The sequence below is a fragment of the Sphaerodactylus townsendi genome, linkage group LG15 (genome assembly GCF_021028975.2).
Source record: "Sphaerodactylus townsendi isolate TG3544 linkage group LG15, MPM_Stown_v2.3, whole genome shotgun sequence".
Taxonomy (NCBI): domain Eukaryota; kingdom Metazoa; phylum Chordata; class Lepidosauria; order Squamata; family Sphaerodactylidae; genus Sphaerodactylus; species Sphaerodactylus townsendi.
The window spans coordinates 3446015-3470512 of NC_059439.1; the positions used below are offsets into that span (position 1 = coordinate 3446015).

General features: G+C 46.5%; 1 protein-coding gene across 1 annotated transcript in view; it reads left to right on the forward strand.

The window, feature by feature from the left end:
* AREG (amphiregulin) overlaps nt 1-20622 on the forward strand; it is a 42906-nt gene extending 22284 nt beyond the window's left edge. The window contains exons 3-6 of the mRNA XM_048517812.1: nt 3744-3933; nt 4556-4714; nt 16483-16565; nt 19476-20622. Of these exons, the coding sequence (XP_048373769.1) occupies nt 3744-3933; nt 4556-4714; nt 16483-16565; nt 19476-19522 (479 nt within the window). The 3' untranslated portion in view covers nt 19523-20622. The remainder of the gene's footprint in view (nt 1-3743; nt 3934-4555; nt 4715-16482; nt 16566-19475) is intronic.
* The last annotated feature ends 3876 nt before the right edge of the window (nt 20623-24498 follow it).

A 24498-nucleotide genomic window follows, 5' to 3' on the forward strand; every position in this document is an offset into this window, starting at 1 on the left:
CACCCTCACGCACAGAGCCGCCTCCGGTTTGGGCCCTCTACTCACCTTTCCTTCCAGCACTGCTCTGGAGGGCTGGAGGGACATGCCCATGCTACCCTCCGACCTCCGGGCCACATGGAGCCGCAGTATAAGGCTGAAAGAGCCGCATGCGGCTCTGGAGCCGTGGGTTGCAGACCCCTGCTCTAGAAGCTATAACATTGGCAAAAGGAATATTACAGGAGATGAGTCAGTGCTTAGTTATGCAGAGAGTCCTGGCCAGCCATAGTGGAACAAAAGGTTTAACATCTACTTCTTAGCCAGGATGCCACACCTGAGGACAGAGACAAGGGAAGGTCAAATTGCTGATCTTTGTATTGGGTCAGGATGAAAGGAATTACCCACCACCACCAAGGGGATGGACTCCAAAAAAGGGAGATTATACATTCTCTGGAGAAGGTTGCATTTTGGCATCAGTGTTATTTAATTTATTTCTGAATTGTTTCAACCCTGTTAGAAATCAATTTGCAGGCCCTGTCGCTAGGAAATGCTCAGATTCTGATTTTATTATATGCAGATGATGCTATTCCGCTCCCAGGCATGCGCCTGGTGCGAGGCGCACCCCCTTTCCCCTTGTAGCTTCGCCTATGATGTAATGTATTACCATCAGCTTTGTTACAAGGCAGACAGTTGCAAATTCCCCATCATGAGAGAATTTGCACATGCACTATGAACTGTGGAGAATTGCTCGGCCATGTGCTTTTGCACTGCTCTCTTTATAAGACAACCGGACTAAACCTTTTGCAACTGGTTCTGACAAAGAAAAAATAAGTTTATCGGAACCACAAAAAACTTATACGTGTTGAACAGTGATGTTGATAATATAACCGAGACAACCGGCAAATTTCTATGTCTCGCTATTGAGATGCAACTACAAATGTAGAATAAGACTTCTATAGCATGACGGCCAATTCGCAAGATCTATTATGTTATATACGAATATATTCTTTTGTTCATTTGTCTTTTATGCTAATAAGCCAATAAAGATTGACTTGACACAATAGAAAAAGAAGAAGAGTTTGGATTTATACCCCCCCCCCTTCTCTCCTGTAAAGAGACTCAGGCTGATTTTCACTTTCTAAATGCTCCATGGTTGAGCCGGGGCGCATATCTACTGTGAGGTTTCTCACCCTTCTTACAGTTCCTCACTGCTGCCCGGCTATTTCCTTCGCTCGAGTTCAGGTCGGTGAGATAAGCCCCGAATGGTTCCCCATAATCACTGCTTAAGCACCGCATTTGCGGGCAGCCTCTGTTTCCTGCATTCAGATAGGCTGAATCTCGCCCCATTCCCCCCACTCACTTTCACTATTTTAGTTTTACATGACTCTGAACACAAAACAAGTGCTGAGAATCAGCGCCCTCGCCCCCTCCCCCATCTAAAATCATTGCACGTGCGACGGCCGGATGCGCATGCATCCTCCCACCCAACCCCTCCATCTAAAAAAAAAATGTAAAATCCCTAAAATCGCGCTTGGCGTGTCGCGGGAGCCGAATGCAGCTGCCCTCTCGTTCACGGCGCCTGCACATGCCACTTTTCTATCCAACGTTTCTCCCTCCTTTATAAAAATCAAGGTTTCTCTCTCCGTTGTTGTTTTTTTCACTGCAAGGCCAGCGCCTGTTCATTGGTGGGGCGGGCCAGAACGGTGAGGTGGGAAAACTGGTTGCATTTAGGCTACGGAGGAGTTTTGCACACTGGTGGAAGCCTCCGGACCAACAAAAGGGCATTTCAAAAAGACCTCAACCTTTGTGGTTCAGGAAATTCGCAGAGCAAAGGCCTTGCCGTGGGGCAGATCCAGGTGAGAAACATGGCAGCCACACTGCAGCACCAGGGGCTGTGTACCAGACTTCCCTCTGTGATACACCTCTAAAGATGCCAGCCACAGATGCAGGCAAAATGTTAGGAACAAGATCTACCAGACCACGGTCACCCAGCCTGGAAAACCCACCACAACCGGGTTGTTAAATTATTTCAATCCCACCACTGCATTTAATCCTCTGGTTTTGTGGGGCTTTTTATTTTCTTTGTCTTTTTTTAAAAAATTGGCAACTCCTAAACTGATTACTGTGCTGTTCTTTGAACAGATCTGAAAAGGAAATGGCTAACCCTAATTAGTGAACCCTACTTGATTTGCAATAATTATAAGTCTGTAGCTGGTCTTACTGGCTGTTACTGACAGTCCTGTTTTAAACAGTCGCACGGTTAATTTCACAGGTGTAAATGGCCATAGAAGGAAGGGTGTAACTCTGCTTAGCAGGGCAGTATTTAGGAAGGAGAATCAAATATGACACTCTATTTAAAAGGTTGTTAGCCTTCCAACATAAGCCACAGAATCAAAATCACTTCAGAGCTGTTGTGGATTTTACATCTGGAGTCTGAGACATTCCTTCTGCTGAAAACCCAAAAGGTTTTCATTTGGTGCCTGCCAACTGCTGAGAATTCACAGATGAACCTGTCTTGTGACTACCTTAAACTCACTGCAGCCTGGCTCCTTGACTTCGGAGATTATTTGATCTATGCATCTATAGATTAAAACAACTTAGGCAAGCATGTCGGCTTGGTTTCCCACATTCTTGATTCTCTTCATCGCCTTTCTGCTGTCACAAAACTATCTTACAGGTTAGATTATTTTCAGGGTCTTCTCAAATTAAATGCATCCTGATTTGTTATCTGGCCAGAAGAGCATGCATTCTAGAAACCTGGGCTGTTTCCGCACAGCCAAATAACAGCGCCCTAGGGACAGTAAACACACTTTTGAACTTTGCTCAAGGAGCGAGGTTTTTCAAAAGCAGCGTCTTCCCGCCAGTGTGGCGCGAATCGCACCGGCGTGTGGGCGCCGTTTTTGGCCCCTCTGGGGTTTGCGAGGCATTTACTTTTCCTTCCTGTGCAGCACTGGACGGCTGGAAAGACTCGCCCCCGCTGCCCTCAGACCCCCATGCGGAGCCACCCCTGTGGGCAGCGTCAGCGTCGGGACTACCCACACGGGACCATGCAAGCGGTCCTGACGCGCCACCGGCTTTATTTAAGCCGGTGGGAAGCCGCTGCTCTGGCTGTGCAGAAACGGCCCTGGCCTGTAATGGTGAATGCTAGCATGGCACATTTAGCTAAATAAATGTAGCCGAAAGGGTGCTGTGGTTCAATTGCTCATTCATCCATGAGCTTAATAGGGATGATGTCGTGTGTCCCCCCCCCCCCCAAATCCCTGGTATAATTTACTTTGTAGGTCATGCTAAAATGCCCCTCTGAGTTTCTGGAAGAAAGGATACAATCAGAGGTGGGATCCAGCAGGTTCTCACAGGTTCCCGAGAGTTGGTTACTAATTATTTGTGTGTGCCGAGCGGGGGTTACTAATTGGTGATTTTGCCATGTGATTTTTGCCTTAGTTAAGCCCCTCTTCTCAGCAGTAGCACGCAGAACTTGAAGCAGTCTAGCAGGAGGTGCACCGGTGTGCGTGGCAGCCCGCGCCTGCGTGCATTCGTTTCCCGACTAAGGACCGGCGCAGCGGCTGCGGCCTTGCCACAGCCCCGCCCAGGAATACCCCGCCCCCAGAATGCCCGGCTATGCCCCCATCATGCCCCGCCCAGCCCCATTGGCGTTACGCCACAGTTTGAATCCCACCACCATGGGAACCTGTTACTAAAATTTTTGGATCCCACCACTGGATACAATACAAATGTAAATAATATAAATGCATGCTTTCATTCTGCAGTTGAATCACAGCTGAAGAAACCAGCACTGTCAGAAAGTGAAAAGAAGAATCCTGGCAAACTCAAAAAAGGGGGAAGGAAGGGAAAGAAAAAGAAAACAAAAAGCCGCACACCATGTGAAGAAGACTTCAAGAACTTCTGCATTCACGGCGAATGCAAATTTATTGAACATCTCCAGATACCCACCTGCAAGTAAGTTGACTTCTGTCTGAATCCCATTTGTGAATCTAAGATCTCTGAGGGAATATCGTTTTCAGGCCGACAAAAAATCAGACTATTGAAAATAATCTTAACGTATCTACTGAAAAATCACTGACCTCCCCGGAAAGTCTCAGAAACTTGAGAAAATGAGAAAGCGGAAATAAATGCTATTAATGGCTATTACTCTGTCAGTGTCAGGAGGATGTCTGTGTGATTCAGATGCGTTCCCAATTCTATGTAGCTGCCTAAAATAACGAATCAGTGCTGCTCGAAAGATAGACTAGTCTGCTATATGTAACCACTGCTATCTGTGCATTCTTTCCTTGATCTCTACTTCATGGCTTCACATGTTTTGTAGGAAACTAGGCTTCCCCTGGCACTTCTGTCCCATGAGAAAAGAATAACGTCCATTATCTCGTGGGGCTCTCTCACTGTCTGCCGCCGACCTTGGGACACCTCGGCTCCAAAGACTGTTTTTTACGAATTCTTGGGAAACTGGGAGGGAGCTTTCAGCGGGGAATAAAGGGGACTGTGAAGGACAGCTTGACTTTGCCAATGGCGTTAAGTATTCAACTACAGCACAATTAACTGATTTCCATGCTATTTTTTTTAGATGCCATCCAAACTACTACGGTGAGCGTTGTGTTGAACAGTTCTTAAAGTCACACAAAAGCCACGAGGCAGCCAGCCAGTCGGCTACCATCTTCGTGGTGGTAGCAGTTGTCTTCTCCGTCTTCAGTTTTGCTGTCATCATAATCCTGGTCATAATGAAGTAAGTGGAGCATTTTCAGTCTTCAGTGGGTGTTGTGTGATTCCTGCAGGAGAACTTAACCTGTACACTATTCTTTGCAAGCTTAACAATTCATGTAGGCACACGGAGCTGTCGATAAAGATGGCCAGACAGGCCGAAGCAGGCGGGTGACCGCAAAGATGAGTGCTCTTTTGTGTTTGTTGCTTCCTGTGGGGCACGGCTGTCAGGATCATCCTGGCTTTTAGAACCTTGTTTAGAGCCATTGGTTAAAGTAATTGTTGCCTTACAGACTGAGAGGGCGCTACCTCCACCTTTGAAGGAAGCAGTTATTGAAGGAGCAGCAGTGGCGTAGGAGGAGCAGCAGTGGCGTAGGAGGTTAAGAGCTCATGTATCTAATCTGGAGGAACCGGGTTTGATTCCCAGCTCTGCCGCCTGAGCTGTGGAGGCTTATCTGGGGAATTCAGATTAACCTGTACACTCCCACTCACGCCAGCTGGGTGACCTTGGGCTAGTCACAGCTTCTCAGAGCTCTCTCAGCCCCACCTACCTCACAGGGTGTTTGTTGTGAGGGGGGAAGGAAAATGAGATTGTAAGCCCCTTTGAGTCTCCTACAGGAGAGAAAGGGGGGATATAAATCCAAACTCTTCTTCTTATTATTATTATTATTAGACCTCTTCTTGACAGTCATTGGCTAAGGCAGGGGTACCCAATATGGTGCCCATGGGCACCATGGCAACCCACTGTGATCTTTTCTGGTGCCTACCAAATGTTTGCAGAAAATAGATAAGGCTAAGTGGGCATCTGCAAGGCATCTGATTGGCTGTTGGAGAGTCCATTGGGTGTGCAGATTTTTAAACATGTTACTTTGGCAGCCGCTGCCCTGACCACAGCACGAGAATCTTCACAGTGTGGCTGCAAATAAGCTGTGGCAGCAGCCGTTTTGTAGCTGTGCCCACCACACGCTATGCCTGAGTTTCAAAGATGCCCCAGAAAGGTTAGGGCACAGGTGTCAAACTCGCGGCCCTCCAGATGTTATTGACTACAGTTCCCATCATCCCCTGCCAGAACGATGCTGCCAGGGGATGATGGGAACTGTAGTCCATAACATCCGGAGGGCCGCGAGTTTGACACCTATGGGTTAGGGATGACTGGGTTAAGAGTTCAGTGACAAATTGTAGCCTGTGGTGATGGAAAAGCTCCGGGCGTTCTTGGATGACACATCTGTCTCTGATCCGTTTCAGCCAGACTCGAGACGTGGATCCCAGAACAAAGACAACTTCTTTTCCATGAGGGGACAATCTGGGTTGAAAGCTGGATAGGAGAAAGTCATCCCCTCTTGTTGCAGTATCTGCATAATATCATCCCCTTTCTTGTGGATCATGTATGCTAACTGTGGGTTAATGCACAGTGAACAATGTTAATGTCCAATGTACTGTTGAAGGCTTTCACGACTGGACTCAACTGGTTGTTGTGGGCTTTCCGGGCTGTGTGGCTGTCGATCTACCAGACCACAGCCCGGAAATCCCACAACAACCAGATATTAATGCCAGGGAACTCTGGCTGTTTAAAGTTATTTTAATCTTTGACTGTTACTTGAAACAAATGAAAGTTAGATTAATTGCTTTTTAATAGAGATTAAGAGTTAAGTTATCTTCCTTTAGGAAAGATAACGAGGACATATCTTGTATGTACCTGGTGACTAGCTCATCAGGTACATAGTGCCTGTTTTGATGATCCCATACTTACTTAAGAACCAATCACTTATCTAGATAGTAATCTTATCATTACGATAGAAGACATCTAGAGGAAGCAAACTGTTACAGAAATGCACTATTGTGATAAGCAAATCAGATTTCCCTGGAAGGAAGTCACAGAAGGCTAGGTCAGGTTTCTGGGTGCGACTTGGATTTATTTGATAATCCCTAAAGGCAGTGCGACAAATACTTGAAGCCTGGTTTTCTTTTAAAATATTACTATGATATGATTAAGGGCTATTAGGAACGTTGATAATATTAGCCCTTGTTTTGGCAGTAATTATGGGGTTAATTTTCCCTTGCCTGTATACTATGTTGTCTTCCTTATTAAAAATAACTTTTTTTAAAAAAAAGATAAACATCTGTGAAGATTTTCAGTGTAGTTTGTCAGAGAACAGAGCCACACCTTGCTTGTTTGTATTTTCGGATTTAGCGGTTGAAAGACAGCCTTTAATAGATAACTCCTGAGGAAATCTGCTGCTAAACATTTTAAATGGGCAGAGTCCTGTTAGAACTCTTTCGTGGGAGTAAAACATCTCATTACATGCTAATATTGTTAGATTAATCAGCAACCTTTGATACAGCTGATGACTCCCTTCTCATCCATTGGTTGGAATATGAAGGTGGCATTAGGTCAGTAGGTCTTCAGTGGTTTCCATCTTATTTTGTCCAATCATACACAAAGACTTGTCACCCAAAGAACAGAATAAAGGGAATGGGATTTGTGCTGTTGAGTGCCTAAGTTCTGTTCTCTCTCCTGTGCTCTTCAGAATTTATGAGGGCCTGCAGAATGAGAGTGTGTGGTTCTTTTAAGATAAGTGTTATTCAAACCTCCAGATGCTTTGAGGCCATGATTAGGAGGTTAAGGCTGAACCTTAAAGACAGAGGTGATCCTGGTTTAGAAGCTGTAGAGAGACTGAATCCAATTGTAGTGGATGGATTGGAGTTGGCATTTAAAGGCCAGGTTAAGAACCTGGGAGTGTTCATAAGAACATAAGAACATAAGAACTAGCCTGCTGGATCAGACCAGAGTCCATCTAGTCCAGCATTCTGCTACTCGCAGTGGCCCACCAGGTGCCTTTGGGAGCTCACATGCAGGATGTGAAAGCAATAGCCTTCTGCTGCTGCTGCTCCTGAGCACCTGGACTGATAAGGCATTTGCAATCTGAGATCAAGAGGATCAAGATTGGTAGCCATAGATTGACTTCTCCTCCATAAATCTGTCCAAGCCCTTTTTAAAGCTATCCAGGTTAGTGGCCATCACCACCTCCTGTGGCAGCATATTCCAAACACCAATCACACGTTGCGTGAAGAAGTGTTTCCTTTTATTAGTCCCAATTCTTCCCCCCAGCATTTTCAATGAATGCCCCCTGGTTCTAGTATTGTGAGAAAGAGAGAAAAATTTCTCTCTGTCAACATTTTCTACCCCATGCATAATTTTATAGACTTCAATCATATCCCCCCTCAGACGTCTCCTCTCCAAACTAAAGAGTCCCAAACGCTGCAGCCTCTCCTCATAAGGAAGGTGCTCCAATCCTTCAATCACCCTCGTTGCCCTTCTCTGCCCTTTTTCTATCTCTTCGATATCCTTTTTGAGATGTGGCGACCAGAACTGAACACAGTACTCCAAAATTAATTAACTGTTCACAAATTCAACAGAATACTACCATGATCTAAATAAGGACAATGTGTGAAAGTATACCTATGTGTGCATGTGTCTGAAAAAAGATTCCCCGTTTGGTTTAGTTTAAACTCACATTACTGTTTTTTTTTAAAAAAAAAATCCTGTAGCACTTTTAATTTAAGCAAACACGAGAGAAACTGAACAATGCAGGGTTTTGTAAAAGAAAATATCAACTGATGGATTTTATAACCCATATGTGATTTTATAAACTATATCTGGCATTCACAGCAGGTAGAAACCTCACAACAACACCTGTTCTTAATTTCATCCTGAAGAATCTCAGCTGCATCTGTTTCAGAATATTTCATAAAGAATGCTAGGGACATGGTCCACCAGAGCCTTAGTGATAAGACGAATGAAGCCACAAAGTACAGTTCTTTTTGAAGGATACAAATTCAATTAAGAATTGAAACATATGCTATCTTTCACCTAGCAAACTTTGGTGCGGTCTATTTGTTTTGCTTTCGTAGACAGCTAAATATTGAATTTTTTTGTACAATCCTAGGCAGACGTACATCCTTCTAAGAGTATTGACTTCGATAGAATTAGAATGGTATGAATCTGTTAAGGATTGCAGAGACTAGATTGATTGGACTCTGAACGTAGGATTTAATTCAATTTTTAATGGACCCAGCCCTTCTATTTGAAAAGCAGATTGGTATAATGGCTAAATGTGCTTCTATCAGCTACACCTAGTTCATCAACTCTCTCCTTTCTCAGCCAGTCATGGGATGCCAATCCATGCTTTTCTGATCTCACCATTGGCCCACTGTGATGTGCTCTATGTTGGAGTGCCCTTTGATACATCAACAGGTTTAGAATAGGGCAGTCTGATTATTGTTGTGGGACCTGGGATCCTCTGTCTCTCCTTCCTTCCTTCCTTCCTTCCTTCCTTCCTTCCTTCCTTCGTTCCTTCGTTCCTTCCTTCCTTCCTTCCTTCCTTCCTTCCTTCCTTCCTTCCTTCCTTCCTTCCTTCCTTCCTTCCTTCCTTCCCTCCCTCCCTCCCTCCCTCCCTCCCTCCCTCCCTCCCTTCTGTTTGCTTTGTTTTACTTTTAGTTCCCAGGCAAAGCTTTATCTGCTTGTTAGACACCTGCTAGCTGTTGCTCTCCACAATACTTGGGAATGTAGATTGTTTCGACCTAAATTTATTTTTATTTATTTTATTTATTATTCTACTTTTATACCGCCCTCCCCCAAAGGGCTCAGGGCGGTTTACAACAGTGATAAGACAATAAATATTAAAACAATTTAAAAGCAGCATCCAATTTCTGTATCAATTAAAATAAAGATGGCGTCCCGCTATTAAAACTCCTACAAAGGGAACAGCGGGTTGTAGCTGTTTCCGGGCACCCCTATCAGCGGCTGGACTCTCCAAAAGCCCGGCGGAATAACTCAGTCTTACAGGCCCTGCAGAATTCATTAAAGGTCCCTTGCAGAGTCCAGGACAGTTGGTGAGGAGAGCATTCCACCAGGCAGGGGCCAGGGCCGTGAAATGCCCTGGCCTAGTGGAAGGCCAGCAGCATGTCCATAGAGAGGCCAGGGGATCCTCACAAGCAGAATTGTAGCTCTGCCGAGCATGCCCAGAGACCGGCGTGCAGGACATATGGGGGCCAGACCAGGGGGTGTAGCTAGGGTGAAATGGAAGCCGAGGGCAGGAAATCTGAGTTTTGCGCCCCTCCCCGATTTTGGGCAGCTTGTTCCTCCCCCACCCACGACCAAACAACATTTTTTTTGCACCAGGTCATCTCAAAGGGAATCACCATCGCATTTATAGAGACATAGCCCAACACACAAATCTGCCAGACACACCCAGGGCTCCCTAGTTTTGGCTAAGCAACATTGAAAGTGATGCTATTTTTTGAAGACGGGGAATCCACCCTGAAACAGCATCACTACAGAGCCCAGATTCTCCTTTTAAATCCACCTTAAGGGGATACTCTGGGCTCCCTAGTTTAAACAACATTGAAAGTGATGCTGTTTCAGGGGTAGATTCCCCACCCCAAACAGCATCATTTTTTCAATATTGGACCGTAATGTGGGTTTTCTGGGCTGTGTGGCCATTGTGGTCTGGTGTATCTTGTTCCTAATGTTTTTTTCACCTGCATCTGTGGCTGGGTATTTTCAGAGGTGTATCACAGAGAGAAGTCCTGGCTATACACTGTGTCCAGCCTTCTCTTATAACAGACTTCTCTCTGTGATTACACCTCTAGAAGATGCCAGCCACAGGATTCCAGGCGAAGCGTTGAGGAACAAGATCTATCGAGAACTCCACGGCTACACAACTCCCTAATAAAACTCACAACTACCAGTTGAATCTGGTTTTGAGAATAGCCTTACAAACAATACTTTCCAATGTTTTTTTTTTTTACCCAATCTAGGAGCCCAGATTCTCCCTTTTAAAATCCCACTCCAAAGGAGGTGGATTTAAAGAGAGAATTCCTAAGGGAAAGAATTTGAGGGTGCCTGTCAGGGGAGCAATGTGTAAGCTAACAGTACCAAACTTTGAGGCTATCTTCAGAAGACTTTTCTCATTAAACCACCCAGGTTTAGTGAAGGTTGGTTCAGGAAGCCCAAAGTTATGGACCCTCAAAGGGTAGCCCCCATCTACCATTAGCTCCCCATTGGAATGGGGGGGGATGGGGGTAGGGCACTCCTTTTGGGGGTCCCATAACTTTGGACCCCTGAACTCCAACCTTCACCAAACCTGGAGTGGTATCAACTGAGGAGACTATCCCTTATGGGTACCACCAAAGGGTTTAGTGAAGTTTGATTCAGGGGATCCAAAAGTTATGGACCCTCAAAATGGTATGCCCCCATTTACTATTAGCTCCCATTGGAAGCAATGGAGTATGGGAGTCACCACATTTTGGGGGTCCATAGCTTTGGACCCGAGACTGAATTTCAAGCTTCACCCAAGCAACTGGTATCATCAGGAGAATCACCTGACAATAGTCTGAAAATTTTGCAGATTGCTGCTTTAGCCTAAAAAGCTGCACCCCTGCAAGCCAAAATAAAATGGGAAAAAACCCTGGAGAGAATAGAAAAAGCCACTAACTTGAACCTGCAATTTTTTCCGCCCACCACAAGGTGGCGCCAGGGCTTGCTGTCCCCGGATGTCCCCCATGGTAGCTTCACCGCCTCTGGGCCCAGGCGGTCTCTTAGAGTGCAGAGGTCCCAGGCCAGCGTGGGGCCTTAAAGGTTAACACCAACACCCTTGAAGACAATCCGAGACTCAGCTGGGAGCCAGTGCCAAGCTGATGCAACACCGCGGGCATGATGTGAGTCTCTAAAGGCACCTCCCATGAGCAGGCGTGCCGCTGCATGCTGGACCGAGTTTCAATTTCAGGATCAGCCGCATGAGAAGGCCAGCTTAGAAGCCAATTCTGCAATAGTCCAGCCTGGAGGTGACCGTTGCATGGATTACAGCAGTGGCCAAGGTCCGTCTGGGAGAGGAAGGGGCCAGCACGCCGGGCCACTGTGCGAAGATGGAAGAAGGCAACCCAGATTTACATGGAAGCCACCTGGGTCTCCATTGCAGAAAGAGAGGCGAATCCAGGTGGACCCCCAGGCTCTGCTTGAGACAAGAGGGGTGGGATGCCAATGAGACTCCCTCCCACACCAGTGGCTGAAGCAATCCCCCACTCCCCCCACCTGCGGCCTAGCCAGAGAATCTCCGTCTTCGTTGGATTCAGCTTTGGCAACCTGCTCTGCCTTCAACCAACCAGCTACAGCATCCCAAACAATGCTGTACCTTAAGAGCTGCAGGGGCAGTGACCGCTCCCCCCTCCATACGACAGAATGAGCTGGAGTGTCTCATCAGCATATTGGTTGCACATCAGCCCAAAGTTCCGTACCAGCTGAGCAAGGGGTCGCATGTAGATATTAAACAACAGCAGGGACAGCAAGCTCCCTGAGGCACCCCACAATGGAAGTGGGCACACGCCCGGTGGATTCCGGTCCCCACACCACACTTGCCCTGACCCCGGTCCCGGAGGAGCAGAGGCAATCCCATTGAAGGACAGTGCCCGCACTCCAGAGAGCAGCCAGAAGCGGTGCAGGTCAAAGGTCATGAGTGCGACCACATCCAAAAGCTGCGGTAAGATCCAATAACACGCAGCAGCTTGCCCGATCCGCCTCGGTCCAGAAAGCTGCATGCGAGGCGATATCTGCTTGACAGCGGCAGAGGAACCGAATCTCCAGAGTCCCATGCCCAGCACAGAAGCGGACTGGGAAGGGATGCGAAGGCCAATGCATCCTCCAGAAAACCTTGAAGCTGCTCCAACACCACTCTCTCAATTACCTTCCCCAGAAGCGAAAGATTGAAACAAGAGGCGGTAGTGGCGGGATCACTAGGATCTAACAGCCGGTCTTTTTTTAACAGTGGAAGCGGACCACTGCCTCGCTTCCAACCCACCTGGAAAAACTCCTTCGCTCAAGGGAGCTGTTGATGATATTCAACAGGTGGGGTTAAGATAACTCCAGACTCTCAGCATGTTTTATATAAGCCAAGGAGGGACGCCTGGATCCAGAAGGACAGGTAGTAGGTCTAACAGCAGCCAGGATTCTGTCAACAGCGGCTTCAGAGAGCAGGGAAACTGGGCCAAGCAAGGGCCAGAAGATGTAAAGAGGAGCCTCCGGTTAAGCCAATTGTGTCTCCTAAGGTGGCAGGGAGGTCACATGGCGAGACGGCTTAGCGACTTTATCTGCAAAATAGCTCATAAAAGCCTCACAGCTAATAGCCAATTGGTCATTTTTTGAACCCTCAGATGATTGAGGGTGAGGAGACTGAATAATCTTGAAACAGTTGTGCTGGGCGAGAGCTAGCAGATCTGCGAGAGAGGAGAGGAGAAGATATGCTCTCTTCGCCTCCTTCATACCAGCCATCTACATAGGCTTTCATAAGCGTCCTATAAGATATTCGGCGCTGCCTCGATCGCGAGACTTCCTCCACACTTTCGCTCTAGCCGTCCTAAAGCTCCCACGTTTCAAACCAAGGCGTAGCTTCCTCGGTATACCATGGAGCTAGCCCCAGGAAACGGAAGGTCGAATTAGAGTAAGAGGCGTCGGGGAGGGAACAACAGCCTACGATGGCATTGGAAGGTGGGTGATTCCAATCCGCCACCAGTCCATCAAGGGTGCCAGTGGAGTTCCAGGATCCCGCATGAGCAGTCAGGAATCCGGCAGGATCCACATGTAGAAGTCTCAGCGGCGAGCATAAATCAGCATTTCGTCGCCTAGATAGGGGGTATTGTGTGGCATGCGCATCCGAACCTTCAGGGCGTGGTGGATTCCAGACCATGGCACTCTATCGTGGAGGGATATGACCGCGTCAACACCTGACCCGAAGATCCCAGGTCCAGTGTGTGATAGCCAGCTTCATGGAAGTGGGGGCCAGAATTTACCAGGGGAGAGACCAGCGTCTCCATGGTTGACACCAGGTCCTTTGGCCACCGTACATGAGGTGAAGCGTCGACATCGGAGCGTTGAGAGTCCCCAAAACTAATAAGCTTGGGGAACCCGCGAACTTGCGCCCAGTCTGCCACCACCTCCAGCAGCTGCGGCAGGCTATCCCCTGTGGTGCTATGGCGTCCGGTACACCAGGAGGGGATAGCCAATCTCTCCAGAAGCCAACCACTCCCAAGCCGACACACTCCATGCCAGTGATCTCTGGGACAGGGATGCGCCCTAAGGATGGAATCCACGGATTAACTGTTGCCGCCACCCCCCCGGCCCGTGTTTGCGTGATGCGGTGGAGACACATGGCGAAACCTGGTGGTGCTGAAGCCCTCACCCAAGGCAACGGTCTCACCACTCTCGCACTTCCAGGTTTTCGGTGATACAACTTCCAGGTCCATCTGCTGAACTCCGAGATAATCTCGGAGAACTGTGGTCTTGTTATTTATGGACCTGGCATTTATCAACACCAAAGACGAAGCAGGGTACTTCTAGAACCCAACCACCTTAGTCCCGCGGGATAGGTTCCGGAGGTCGAAGGTTAATCAGTGCGAGCATAGCCATATCTCACCCATGCCTTCTCTCATGCGGCCTCCGCCTACCATCCTCTGAGCCCGTCCCATCAAAACTGGGATCCCCAACCCCAAAGGGGTGCCCCATTCCCGCCGTTCCCCTCTAAAACAACCCCGGCGAAAACTCTCCCACTTTGGGTGGACTCGGCTCGCATCGCTAACTAACCTTCACCTAATCCCACTGAATTCTGCCCACAACAAGCAGGCCTCAATTTTACAGTCTACCCATGCTAACTAATCCCTACAAGCGCTATACTGCTAATACCCACTCCCATTAGATCCTATCTAATTATTAAATCCATTAGATCTATTAAAATTATTAAATTATTTAAATATGTGCATATGTACCCTTTATACATACATATGCATACACCACAATGGAAGGAAGAGTAGCAAACTCCACAGTCGCGATACAATACAGACCCTGAAATGTCCAGTAATGTTTTGTTATGCTCTATAGAATATTGATTAAAAAGTCCCACGAAAACTCAAAGGAGACAGATGCATCCAGACGCCCCCTAATGGCCTTAGACTGTCACTCAGCTGGAGTTCATTGAGAGCATCTGTGCTCAAAGATTCTTCAGCCAACGATGGTGTGTGCAGTTGCATAGGCTTCTTCTGCCGTTCAAAAAGCCCAAGCGGTTCAGTGTCCGTTCGTATTGCCAGGAGGTCCCAATTAGGGCTATTCGGTCTGGGCAACTCCGGCCTGGACGACTCCATCCCAACCTCCCCTGCCGCCGCGGGGTCGATTTCCCAGAAGCCGCCTACCGCATTGCCCGCCGCCGCCTCCGCTAGATGTAATTTGGCTGGTTCCTCCCCAACACAGAACTCCTGGTCTGGTTCCCCACGCCACCTCAGCTCTTCAACTAAAAATGCCCAAGTCCGTGTCTGCGCCCAGTACAGGGAGATTTCTGCCACCAAGCTCCCTAAGGGGGTTTCTGCCACCAACCCCCTACTGTGAGTCTTACTAGTAAGGAGACTGGGCGCAGCCGTTGATGTCCAGGAGGGCCGTTGAAGCAGAGGCGTACTGTCTCTGGGCCATGGGATTGGAGGGGGCCATGGAAGGCAGCTCAGGTTGACATCACTGGGTCTGGTATGGTTCAGGACCTCTGTTTCTCCAATTCCCTCCTCTGGTTTGGAAGGCTTTCCTCCCTCCACGTTCTGGAACTCTGTGTCCCCTTCTTCAGTTGGTAACGGAGTGGTACCCCCTTCTATGTTGTGGTCGCTGGCCAGGGCTATCCCCCAGACCATGGACTGACACAGGATGGACACTAGGTTCAGATTGTGGTGGACTGGGAGGCCCCTCGTACGAGAAGCCAGCTCCAGTTTTTCTTGGGTTCCTGCAATTTATATTGCAGTTTTATCCCCCAGTTTGCAGAGGCTGTGTTCTCTCTCACAGATTTACCGAAAACAAAGGGGAGGGGGCCTAAAGCCAAGGAGCCTGGGAGCCGGATGGACTGGTCACCCGAGTGCTGAAGGGCTTTTGAGGAATTAAAGAAGCTGTTTACCTCAAAGGCCATATTGTGGCATGCAGACCCAGCCATGCCATTTATTATGCAAGTTGACGCCAGTGATGTGTCCATGGGGGGAGTCCTGCTCCAGCAGGGAGAGGATGGACATTTGTAACCATGTGCCTACGCAGCAGTGGCGTAGGAGGTTAAGAGCTCGTGTATCTAATCTGGAGGAACCGGGTTTGATTCCCTGCTCTGCCACCTGAGCTGTGGAGGCTTATCTGGGGAATTCAGGTTAGCCTATACACTCCCACACGCGCCAGCTGGGTGACCTTGGGCTAGTCACAGCTTCTCTGAGCTCTCTCAGCCCCACCTACCTCACAGGGTGTTTGTTGTGGGGGGGGAAGGGCAAGGAGATTGTAAGCCCCTTTGAGTCTCCTGCAGGAGAGAAAGAGGGGATATAAATCCAAACTCCTCCTACTCCTCCTACTCCTCCTCTTCTTCTTCTTCTTCCTCTTCTTCTTCTTCTTCCTCCTCTTCTTCCTCTTCTTCCTCTTCTTCCTCTTCTTCCTCTTCTTCCTCCTCCTCCTCCTCCTCCTGCTCTTCTTCTTCTTGTTGTTCTTCCTCTTCTTCCTCTTCTTCCTCTTCTTCTTCTTCTTCTTCTTCTTCTTCTTCTTCTTCTTCTTCTTCTAAGTTCTCTTCAGCTATATTTTTATATGCCATGACAATGATGTCTGTCTTTTTTTAAAAAATGTTTAAGGTGCTCTAATTTTGTTTTCTTTGTGCAACTGTGTTTTATTCTGACTATATTTGGATGGAGGAGTTTCTTTATTTGGTGATTTTGTATAATGAATCCCACTATCACTGCTCCCAGGGTAAGAAAAAAATATGTCAAATGTGAAGAGAAAGAAGAAAAGAAAAAGCTCCGCCAAGAAAATGGAAGTTCCAACAATGAACGTAGGCTTTATATTTCCATCTTTTTTCCCAGTGTTTAACTGTGATGGGGTGGTGAAAATGTTGAAGTGGGAGAGAATTAAGTTCTAATCCACTCTCTTGGGGATTTTCTCAGGCCTGGAAGCTGGTTGCCTGACCACTGGCCAGTCACTATCAGCCTACCCACACCCCCAGAGATTGTTATGAGGATAAAATTGGGGAGGAAAGAACACTGTCTTAACCCCCCCCCCTCAAAAAAAATGGGGAGCAAAGCACGGTGTTAAAAATGAATAAAGCAAGCTGTCTGGGCATAACCCTTTTGGTGATACCAGTATTATTCCTTATACAACATGAAGGAAAGGTCATGATTTTATGTGACTCAAGTGGAAGGCCCTCTCCAAATGATTTGTCACTGGATCAGTTTATAAGCACAAGCATTTATTGTCATTGTGCACGCACAATGAAAATTTACAGCAGCCTTCCTCGATGCACACAATTTCAGACTCCTACCCCATCCTCACTTTCCCCTTCCTCCACCCATCCCTACACAGCCCCAAACGCATCAACACGAAGCCCCGGAGTTCAGCATCACCGCAGCTCTAGAGTAGAAGCTGTCTCTAAGCCTCTTTGTCCTAGTTTTTATAGACCTGTATCGTCTGCCGGATGGTAACAGTTCAAAAAGAGAGTGTGCTGGATGAAACGGATCTCTCAGAATATGTTGGGCTTTCTTTAGGCTTCAGGAATTATAGAGTTCTTCCAAGGAGGGGAGAGGGCAGCCAATAATCCTCTGTGCAGTAGTGATCACCCTTTGGAGCGCCTTCCTATCCACCACTGTGCAACTGGAGAATCATACACAGATGCAGTAGAGTTAAGAACACTTTCTCTATAGCACAGCCGGTAAAAGGACACCAGGAGTTTTCCATCCAGTTGTTGTTTCCTTAACAGTCTAAGATAGTACAGTCTTTGCACCTGGGCCTTCTTAACCACCATGGCAGTCTGTATGCGCCCAGGTCAAGTCCTCTTTAATCATAGCCCAGAAATTTAAAACTAGCCCCCCGGTCCACTTGATCTCCATTTATAGTCAAGGGCTGAATTTCTGAGCTATTCCTTCTATAGTCCACTATAAGCTCCTTTGTCTTGTTAGTATTAAGAACCAGGTTATTTTCCCTGCACCATGAGAGCAATCGGTCCACCTCACTCCGATAGGCAGACTCATCCCCTCCACAGATGAGCCCCACCACCGTTGTGTCATCGGCAAATTTGATAATGGTGTTACTATGATAGACAGGAATACAATCATATGTATGAAGGGTGAACAATCAAGGACTCAACACACAGCCCTGTGGCGTTCCCATATTTAGAGTAAGAACTGAGGAAACCCGATTTCCCAGTCTAACCCGCTGGGAAATCATAGCAGGCATATAACAAGCATCATGAGTTCACCAAGTGACCATTAGCTGTGATGACTATCATCCATCTGCATAATGCATATGTGAAGGTCATGGATTCTCAGGGTGCTTCAGAATTGTGTGAGAAAGGAAGAGACGGTTTAACCTCTCAGTGTACAAAATTCAGCTTCTCTGCTCTGGCATGCCAATAACAAAGAAGGGATCCCAGTTTCAATGAATGAAGCAGAATGGAGATTGAGGGGTTAAACCTCCTTTGCCTTCCCTGCACGGCACTTGAGCAAATTAAGATTGCATGAACTTGCAGTTTGCATTCGATAAAGGGATGAGTTGCATGGTGTTTGCCACGTCTGTTTTGCCCTGCGGTAAACCATTCTCACTTTTAGTTTAAGCCCCAATGTCGAAATATTACAAGAGACGCTCATGCTTCAGAGACCGTTTGTAAGATGGCAACAAGTTAATGTATGTAAAGACCTCAGCGTACTCTAAAGTGCTCCATAAATGCTGAGTGTTGTTGTGCATGGATGAAAAGGGCTGTCAAGTCACAGCCAACTTCTGGCAACCCAGGATTGTCAAGGCAAGAGACTAACGGGGGTGGGGGAGGGGGGCTTGCCATTGCCTGCCTCTGGAGTATTATTATATAGGGTACCATTTTAACTTTTATCAAGAAAGCCCCTGTAGGTACAAAAATCTATAATGTATTAGTTGGTTCTGGACGTGAACCTGTAATATGTTACTATTTTCTAAACCACTTTAGCCATTCAGTTTCCCCTTTTGGGAGACTGGGGAAGCCATCCCGAAATTGTATTTTGCTGTGGCCATTTTAACTTCTTTTTTTTTCTGGAATAAGTCATTATCCAGCTTGACTATTGACCACTCCAAGAGCAGTATTTAACTGAAAGTGGTTACACAGGATAAGAAGCTACAAAATAATATTGCAAGTGCTTTTTTCAATAAAATAGTTAAATGTTTCTTTTTTAAAAAAACACCCTCTAAATTCCAAGTTTTTAAAACTAGCAGTGCAGAAGGCACTACAAGAGATGAACACACAGCTACCCAGGTGCAAGCATTCTTTAAGCCTTTAGATGTACAGTGGCTAATTCAAAATTCCTGCTTCAAAATATCGACAAGATCCATCTAGCCCAGGGGTCTGCAACCTGCGGCTCTCCAGATGTTCATGGACTACAAATCCCACCAACCCCTGCCAGCATGTCCATGAACATCTGGAGAGCCACAGGTTGCAGACCCCTGATCTAGCTCCATGTTCCATCTCACCATTCCTCTTTCACAGATCTAACAGGAACTGTTCTCAGTGCTGCAACTGAGATCTATTTAATGTCAGAGATTGTATCTGGGATGTCCTGCATGAAATAAGCATGTTCTCCTGGTGCTGAGTTTCCCCACAAAGATGGAGAAATCCTGCTTTAGCATATACAGATACTGAACTGTCCAGAAACTCTTTCATCATTGACATGATTTTTCAAAATGGTGGATCTCTGAGCTTTAACATAGTTCTTGTTTTGTAAAGGTGATGAAGTTGATGAGCCTGTTGATGAAGACCATGAGGCTCCATAGATACATGTCTGAGAAAGTGAAACGAAGGACCTGGAGCTCAGTGACAAGTCGCCATCTTGACTGATCAACATGGGGAATGCCCCAGAGGGCAACAGAACGTTCCTTTTGGGTCTTGGCAATTGCTGATGCTTCACATGCAGGAATTTACGTGCCATATTGATAAACAATGGAGAACTGCCCACCTTATTGAGTAGTAGAAGATTATCATACAACTGTTACTGTCAAGACTTCACTTTTGGTTCTGTTGTTGTTGCCCGGGAATTATGTAATAGTTTACGGAGAAGGTACTGTGCGAAGGGGGGAGGGTCAGAAAGTTTAGAATATTGTTTTAACTGCCATGTCTACAAAGAGAAATGCTTTACTGACTTCCACACCCCTTCCCCCAAGGGTGAATGATACAACCAGCAAGAGAAACAGTACATGAATAAAAACCATACTAATGCATCAGTGACTCCACTTGGGACAGATGGCACAGGACAGAACACTCTGCCACACTGGCACCTCATCAAACAGTACTTCATGAGTTTTATTAGGAAAAGAGTTGCCATAAATTGCTGGGTGACCAATTATGCTGCCCTATTACTTCCCTCTGTTTCCTGGATCCTATTTCCTACTTCAGGCTCAAGCCAACTACCTTCTAGGCAAACCAAGTGAGATCAGTCCCTACTGAGGCCCAGCTGGGATGAATGGAGTCTGTCCAGGAACAGTTGTTTGGTCAAAGGTGCCCACTTATGAAGAAAGTTACCCAGCCTTAACTATAGAAGGCTGTTACAGCTTTCTTAGTAGAATAACTGTGGAAGTATAGATACTGGATTGGCATGGTTCTACGATAGTGGGAGCAGAACTAGCTAATAGTATGCAGATCAGCAACCCAAACGAATGTATTATCTACTTCCAGGATAGAGGTCTCTTATGTAATCGAGTTTGTATAAAATTATTCTTGACAACAAAACAAAACTTTACAACGAGGTTTTTATGCTATTTTGGTGTAAATATGTAAGTAAAGAGAGGGCTTTGGCTGTAAATAATATATTCTTTTTATTATGTTTTGCATACCTTGGAAATGATGTATTTATTTTACAATTAAACTTTTTTTACAGAAATATAAAATAAGTGAATCATAACTTTTGTTTAAGGGATATACAATTTTAAAAGATCAGCGAGGTGGCTTGCAAAATTCTGATTAAAACACACATTTTTATTGTTGCTTGGCTTAAGTCTAATATGAATTTCAGGACTCTCAACTAGAGTGTTGGTCCACAGTACTACATGTCTGTCTACACTATGAACGGAACTACCCAAGGCCACCACTGGTGATGGGCTTAGTGTGGGATGCCTTGTTGGACTCCTTGATGGAGCCATCAGGATTGCCGAAGTTCACCAACTGGGAAGGCCTTGAGGTGGGGTTCTGTGCCCTCCATAGAGCTTTCAAGACCACTCATTCTCAGATGGAGGTACCATAAGGAGATCACTGGAATCCAAGCTTTATGGCACCACCACACATCTGGATTGGAGAAGATATGCATCACAAAGTGGATTCTGTTTTGGATTCTCAGGTTTATATGGGTCGGCTGCAGTATCTGGTTTCTTGGGTTGATGCTGCCCATGTTAGTGCTCCTTGGCTTGTAAAGGCTTTCCACAAGGCCTCACTGCCCTAAGGGGAAGTGGGGCTCTTAAGGAGGGCAGAATGACAGGATCCAGCTGGTTCTGTTCAGTTACTAATCCCGCTCCTGATTTGTTACATCAGTCCATGATTAAGACTCAGGAATGGTTCAAGAGCTTCATTGAACTGTGTCTAGACCTGAGCTGCAGAAAGTCAGAGCTGGCGCTCAACCTTCTGCAGCTAGTATATATCTTAAACATTGTCCATTCATACGGTCCCCCCTCCCACTGATTCCCACAATTGCCCGCATAAGAAAGGATAGTGTGAATGCAGTATTGTTATGAGATGGGGGAAGGTTTGCATACTTCACTAGTTACAAGCAAGCCACAGAAGAGTGGAGCAGAAAGGCCCTCAGGCCGCAGATAACAGGTGTGATCTTGGCTCCAATCTTGTGCAGGTGTGATCTTGGCTCCAACCTTGTGATGCCAGGCTGTTGTTTTTAGCATGGCTCCTGAGATATAATGTATAGCTTCTCCGTATGAACAGAACAGCATGCAAACCTATTCTTTTCCACGTCATAACAAAATACTGCCCAGTAATTGCCAGTCTTTGCCCTGGTTTGCCTAAAGCATGTGAAATATTGGAATTAGCAAGAACCACTTGATGGTGATGGTTGGCATGGACCTCCGAAGTTTTAAAAAATTCAGTGCACAGCTGTGTCATTTTATCCAAGTCACTATACCTTTCCTAACCTACTTCTGAGGAGCAGCAGTGGTGTAGTGGTTAAGAGCAGGTGCATTCTAATCTGGAGGAACTGAGTTTGATTCCCCGCTCTGCCACCTGAGCTGTGGAGGCTTATCTGGGGAATTCAGATTAGCCTGTGCACTCCCACACACACCAGCTGGGTGACCTTGGGCTAGTCACAGCTTTTCAGAGCTCTCTCAGCCCCACCTACCTCACAGGGTGTTGGTTGTGAGGGGGGAAGGAAAATGAGATTGTAAGCCCCTTTGAGTCTCCTACAGGAGAGAAAGGGGGGATATAAATCCAACCTCCTCCTCCTCCTCCTCCTCCTCCTCCTCCTCCTCCTCCTCCTCCTCCTCCTTCTTCTTCTTCTTCTTCTTCTTCTTCTTCTTCTTCTTCTTCTTCTTCTTCTTCTTCTTCTTCTTCTTCTTCTTCTTCTTTTATTTTAAGAAGTGTATTTGTAGCACTGCCCTCCCTTGCAGGGTTGCCCTGAAGATGGGCGGAAGCCGCCAAGACATTGCCCCTAAAGTCAACAAACACACATACAGAGCGGGAGGGGGGAGGGATTTGATACACATAATTTTTCCCATTCACATATAAATTGGGGACATCACCCAAATACAAGGACTTCTAGCAAAAATCCATACAAATATTTTTAACAAAAGGATGGGACTCTAAATTCAGATCAACATCTGTGCACATCCCTGCTAGGTTGTCAGGTCTCTCAGAGTTTGTCAACAACACCAAAGGCATTCTGCTGCCACCCCCATTTTCCAGGACCCCCTAATCTGATAGGGACTGTCAATTCAGTGAGCTCTTAGCACTGGCACCAGCTGCCACCCTTAGAGGCCTGCTGGGAGGCCATGGCTGTTAGACAGCTACAAGACCAGTATAAGTTTGTCACATAAACCTTGCTGCATAATGTTAACTCCTGTGCCAAAAATCTCTAACCCCCCGCCCCTCCGGCCCTTATTTTGGTTTGGAACCCTTGACATTGTTCTCCATGTTCTTCCCTCCAGCAGCTGTGCAAGACCTGTGTTTTTCAAGGAGCTTTTACTTAGCTGGAGATGCCAGCAGCAGAGGAAACCTCCACAGAGGTTGGAGGAAAGTGTCACAGAAACAATATTGGAAAATTCAAGCCTGAAGTCCTTATGGCAGTGGTGGCGAACCTATGGCACGGGTGCCAGAGGTGGCACTCAGAGCCCTCTCTGTGGGCATGTGCAGAGTGCCCCCCAACACACATCTAGGCTGGTTTGGGCCACTAGGCTCAATTAGTAGCATGAAACCTAAGACCTAGTTTTGGGGAAGCAGCGTAGGTAACCCTGTTAAATGCTGTTAACCCCACTGATTTTCATGTGCTGAAGTGTAATCCTTTACCTGGGAGTAAGCTCAGTTGCTGGCAATGGGGCTTGCTTCTGATTAAACCCTCCTAGGGTTGTGATTCACCCATTGGGAGAGTTGCATGGTTGCTTCAAAGCAAAGCCACTGACTACCACCAAGCTTACTCCTTAGTAACGCATGCCTCAGAGCCAACCATTTTTTCTAAACTAAAACCTCAGTTGTCAGGTTAAATTGCTGTGTTGGCACTTTGCGATAAATAAGTGGGTTTTGGGTTGCAATTTGGGCACTCGGTCTCAAAAAGGTTCGCCATCACTGCCTTATGGGATGTCAGGCTCTGTGCAGATCTCTTTCAGAAGAGCAGGCTTTAATTCCCACCAAAAGTTCCCAAAGGAAAAAAAGAGACAATGTCAGTATGTAAATATATTTGCTGCTCCATTGCTGCTCCTGTACAAAGATGCCATGGTTGGCATTTGAATGAGAATTTTCCAAAGGTCTTTCATCTGAGAAGCAGGATCTCAGTTGAACTCCAGCAGTTTCATGAAGCAGAAACCTAACTTTGAACTAAGCCTGCTATCTGATATGCAGTATTTTCCAAGCAACTCACCTCCAACAGCTTCCTACCTTTCTTGTTGAACAGGTTCATCTTCATTGCAGAGACATGAGGTCACAGGAGTGGTTTCACAGCAGCTCCGGAGTTATCCTGTCAGATGACTGTAAATGCTGGAACAATGTTTCCTAATACAACCAAACAAATGAAACATGCCTGGAGAGAAGGCACAGGGCCAAGTGCTGCCACCAACCATCTCACACGAAGGAAGACTCCTCTTATAAGCAGTCATTTCTAGAGTCCCGGGTGGGACATAGCTCAGTGATGGCAGAAGGAATAATTTCTCCCGAGACTGAAACTTTTGGAAAACACTAACACCACCCCAGTGATTCTGGCCATGAAAGCCTTCGACAATACTCTGCCCATTTATTTTCCAGCTATATACTGATAGTCGTGATCATTTAGTAAAATGCATGACTTTAGACTTAGTGTAATTAATAGTCATATGCCTCAGCTAAGCATCCAATCAATACAAATACCAATCAATACAACATTGGGAGAAAGATTTTAAAAGGCACTTGAGGCCAATAGGAGTACAGGAAATAAGTATTATATCGTCTGCATATAGAGCAGTGGTTCTCAACCTTCCTAATGCCGTGACCCTTTACTACAGTTCCTCATGTGGTGGTGACCCCCAACACTAACATTTATCCATTTGACAGATGGAGAACACTGATGCAGAGA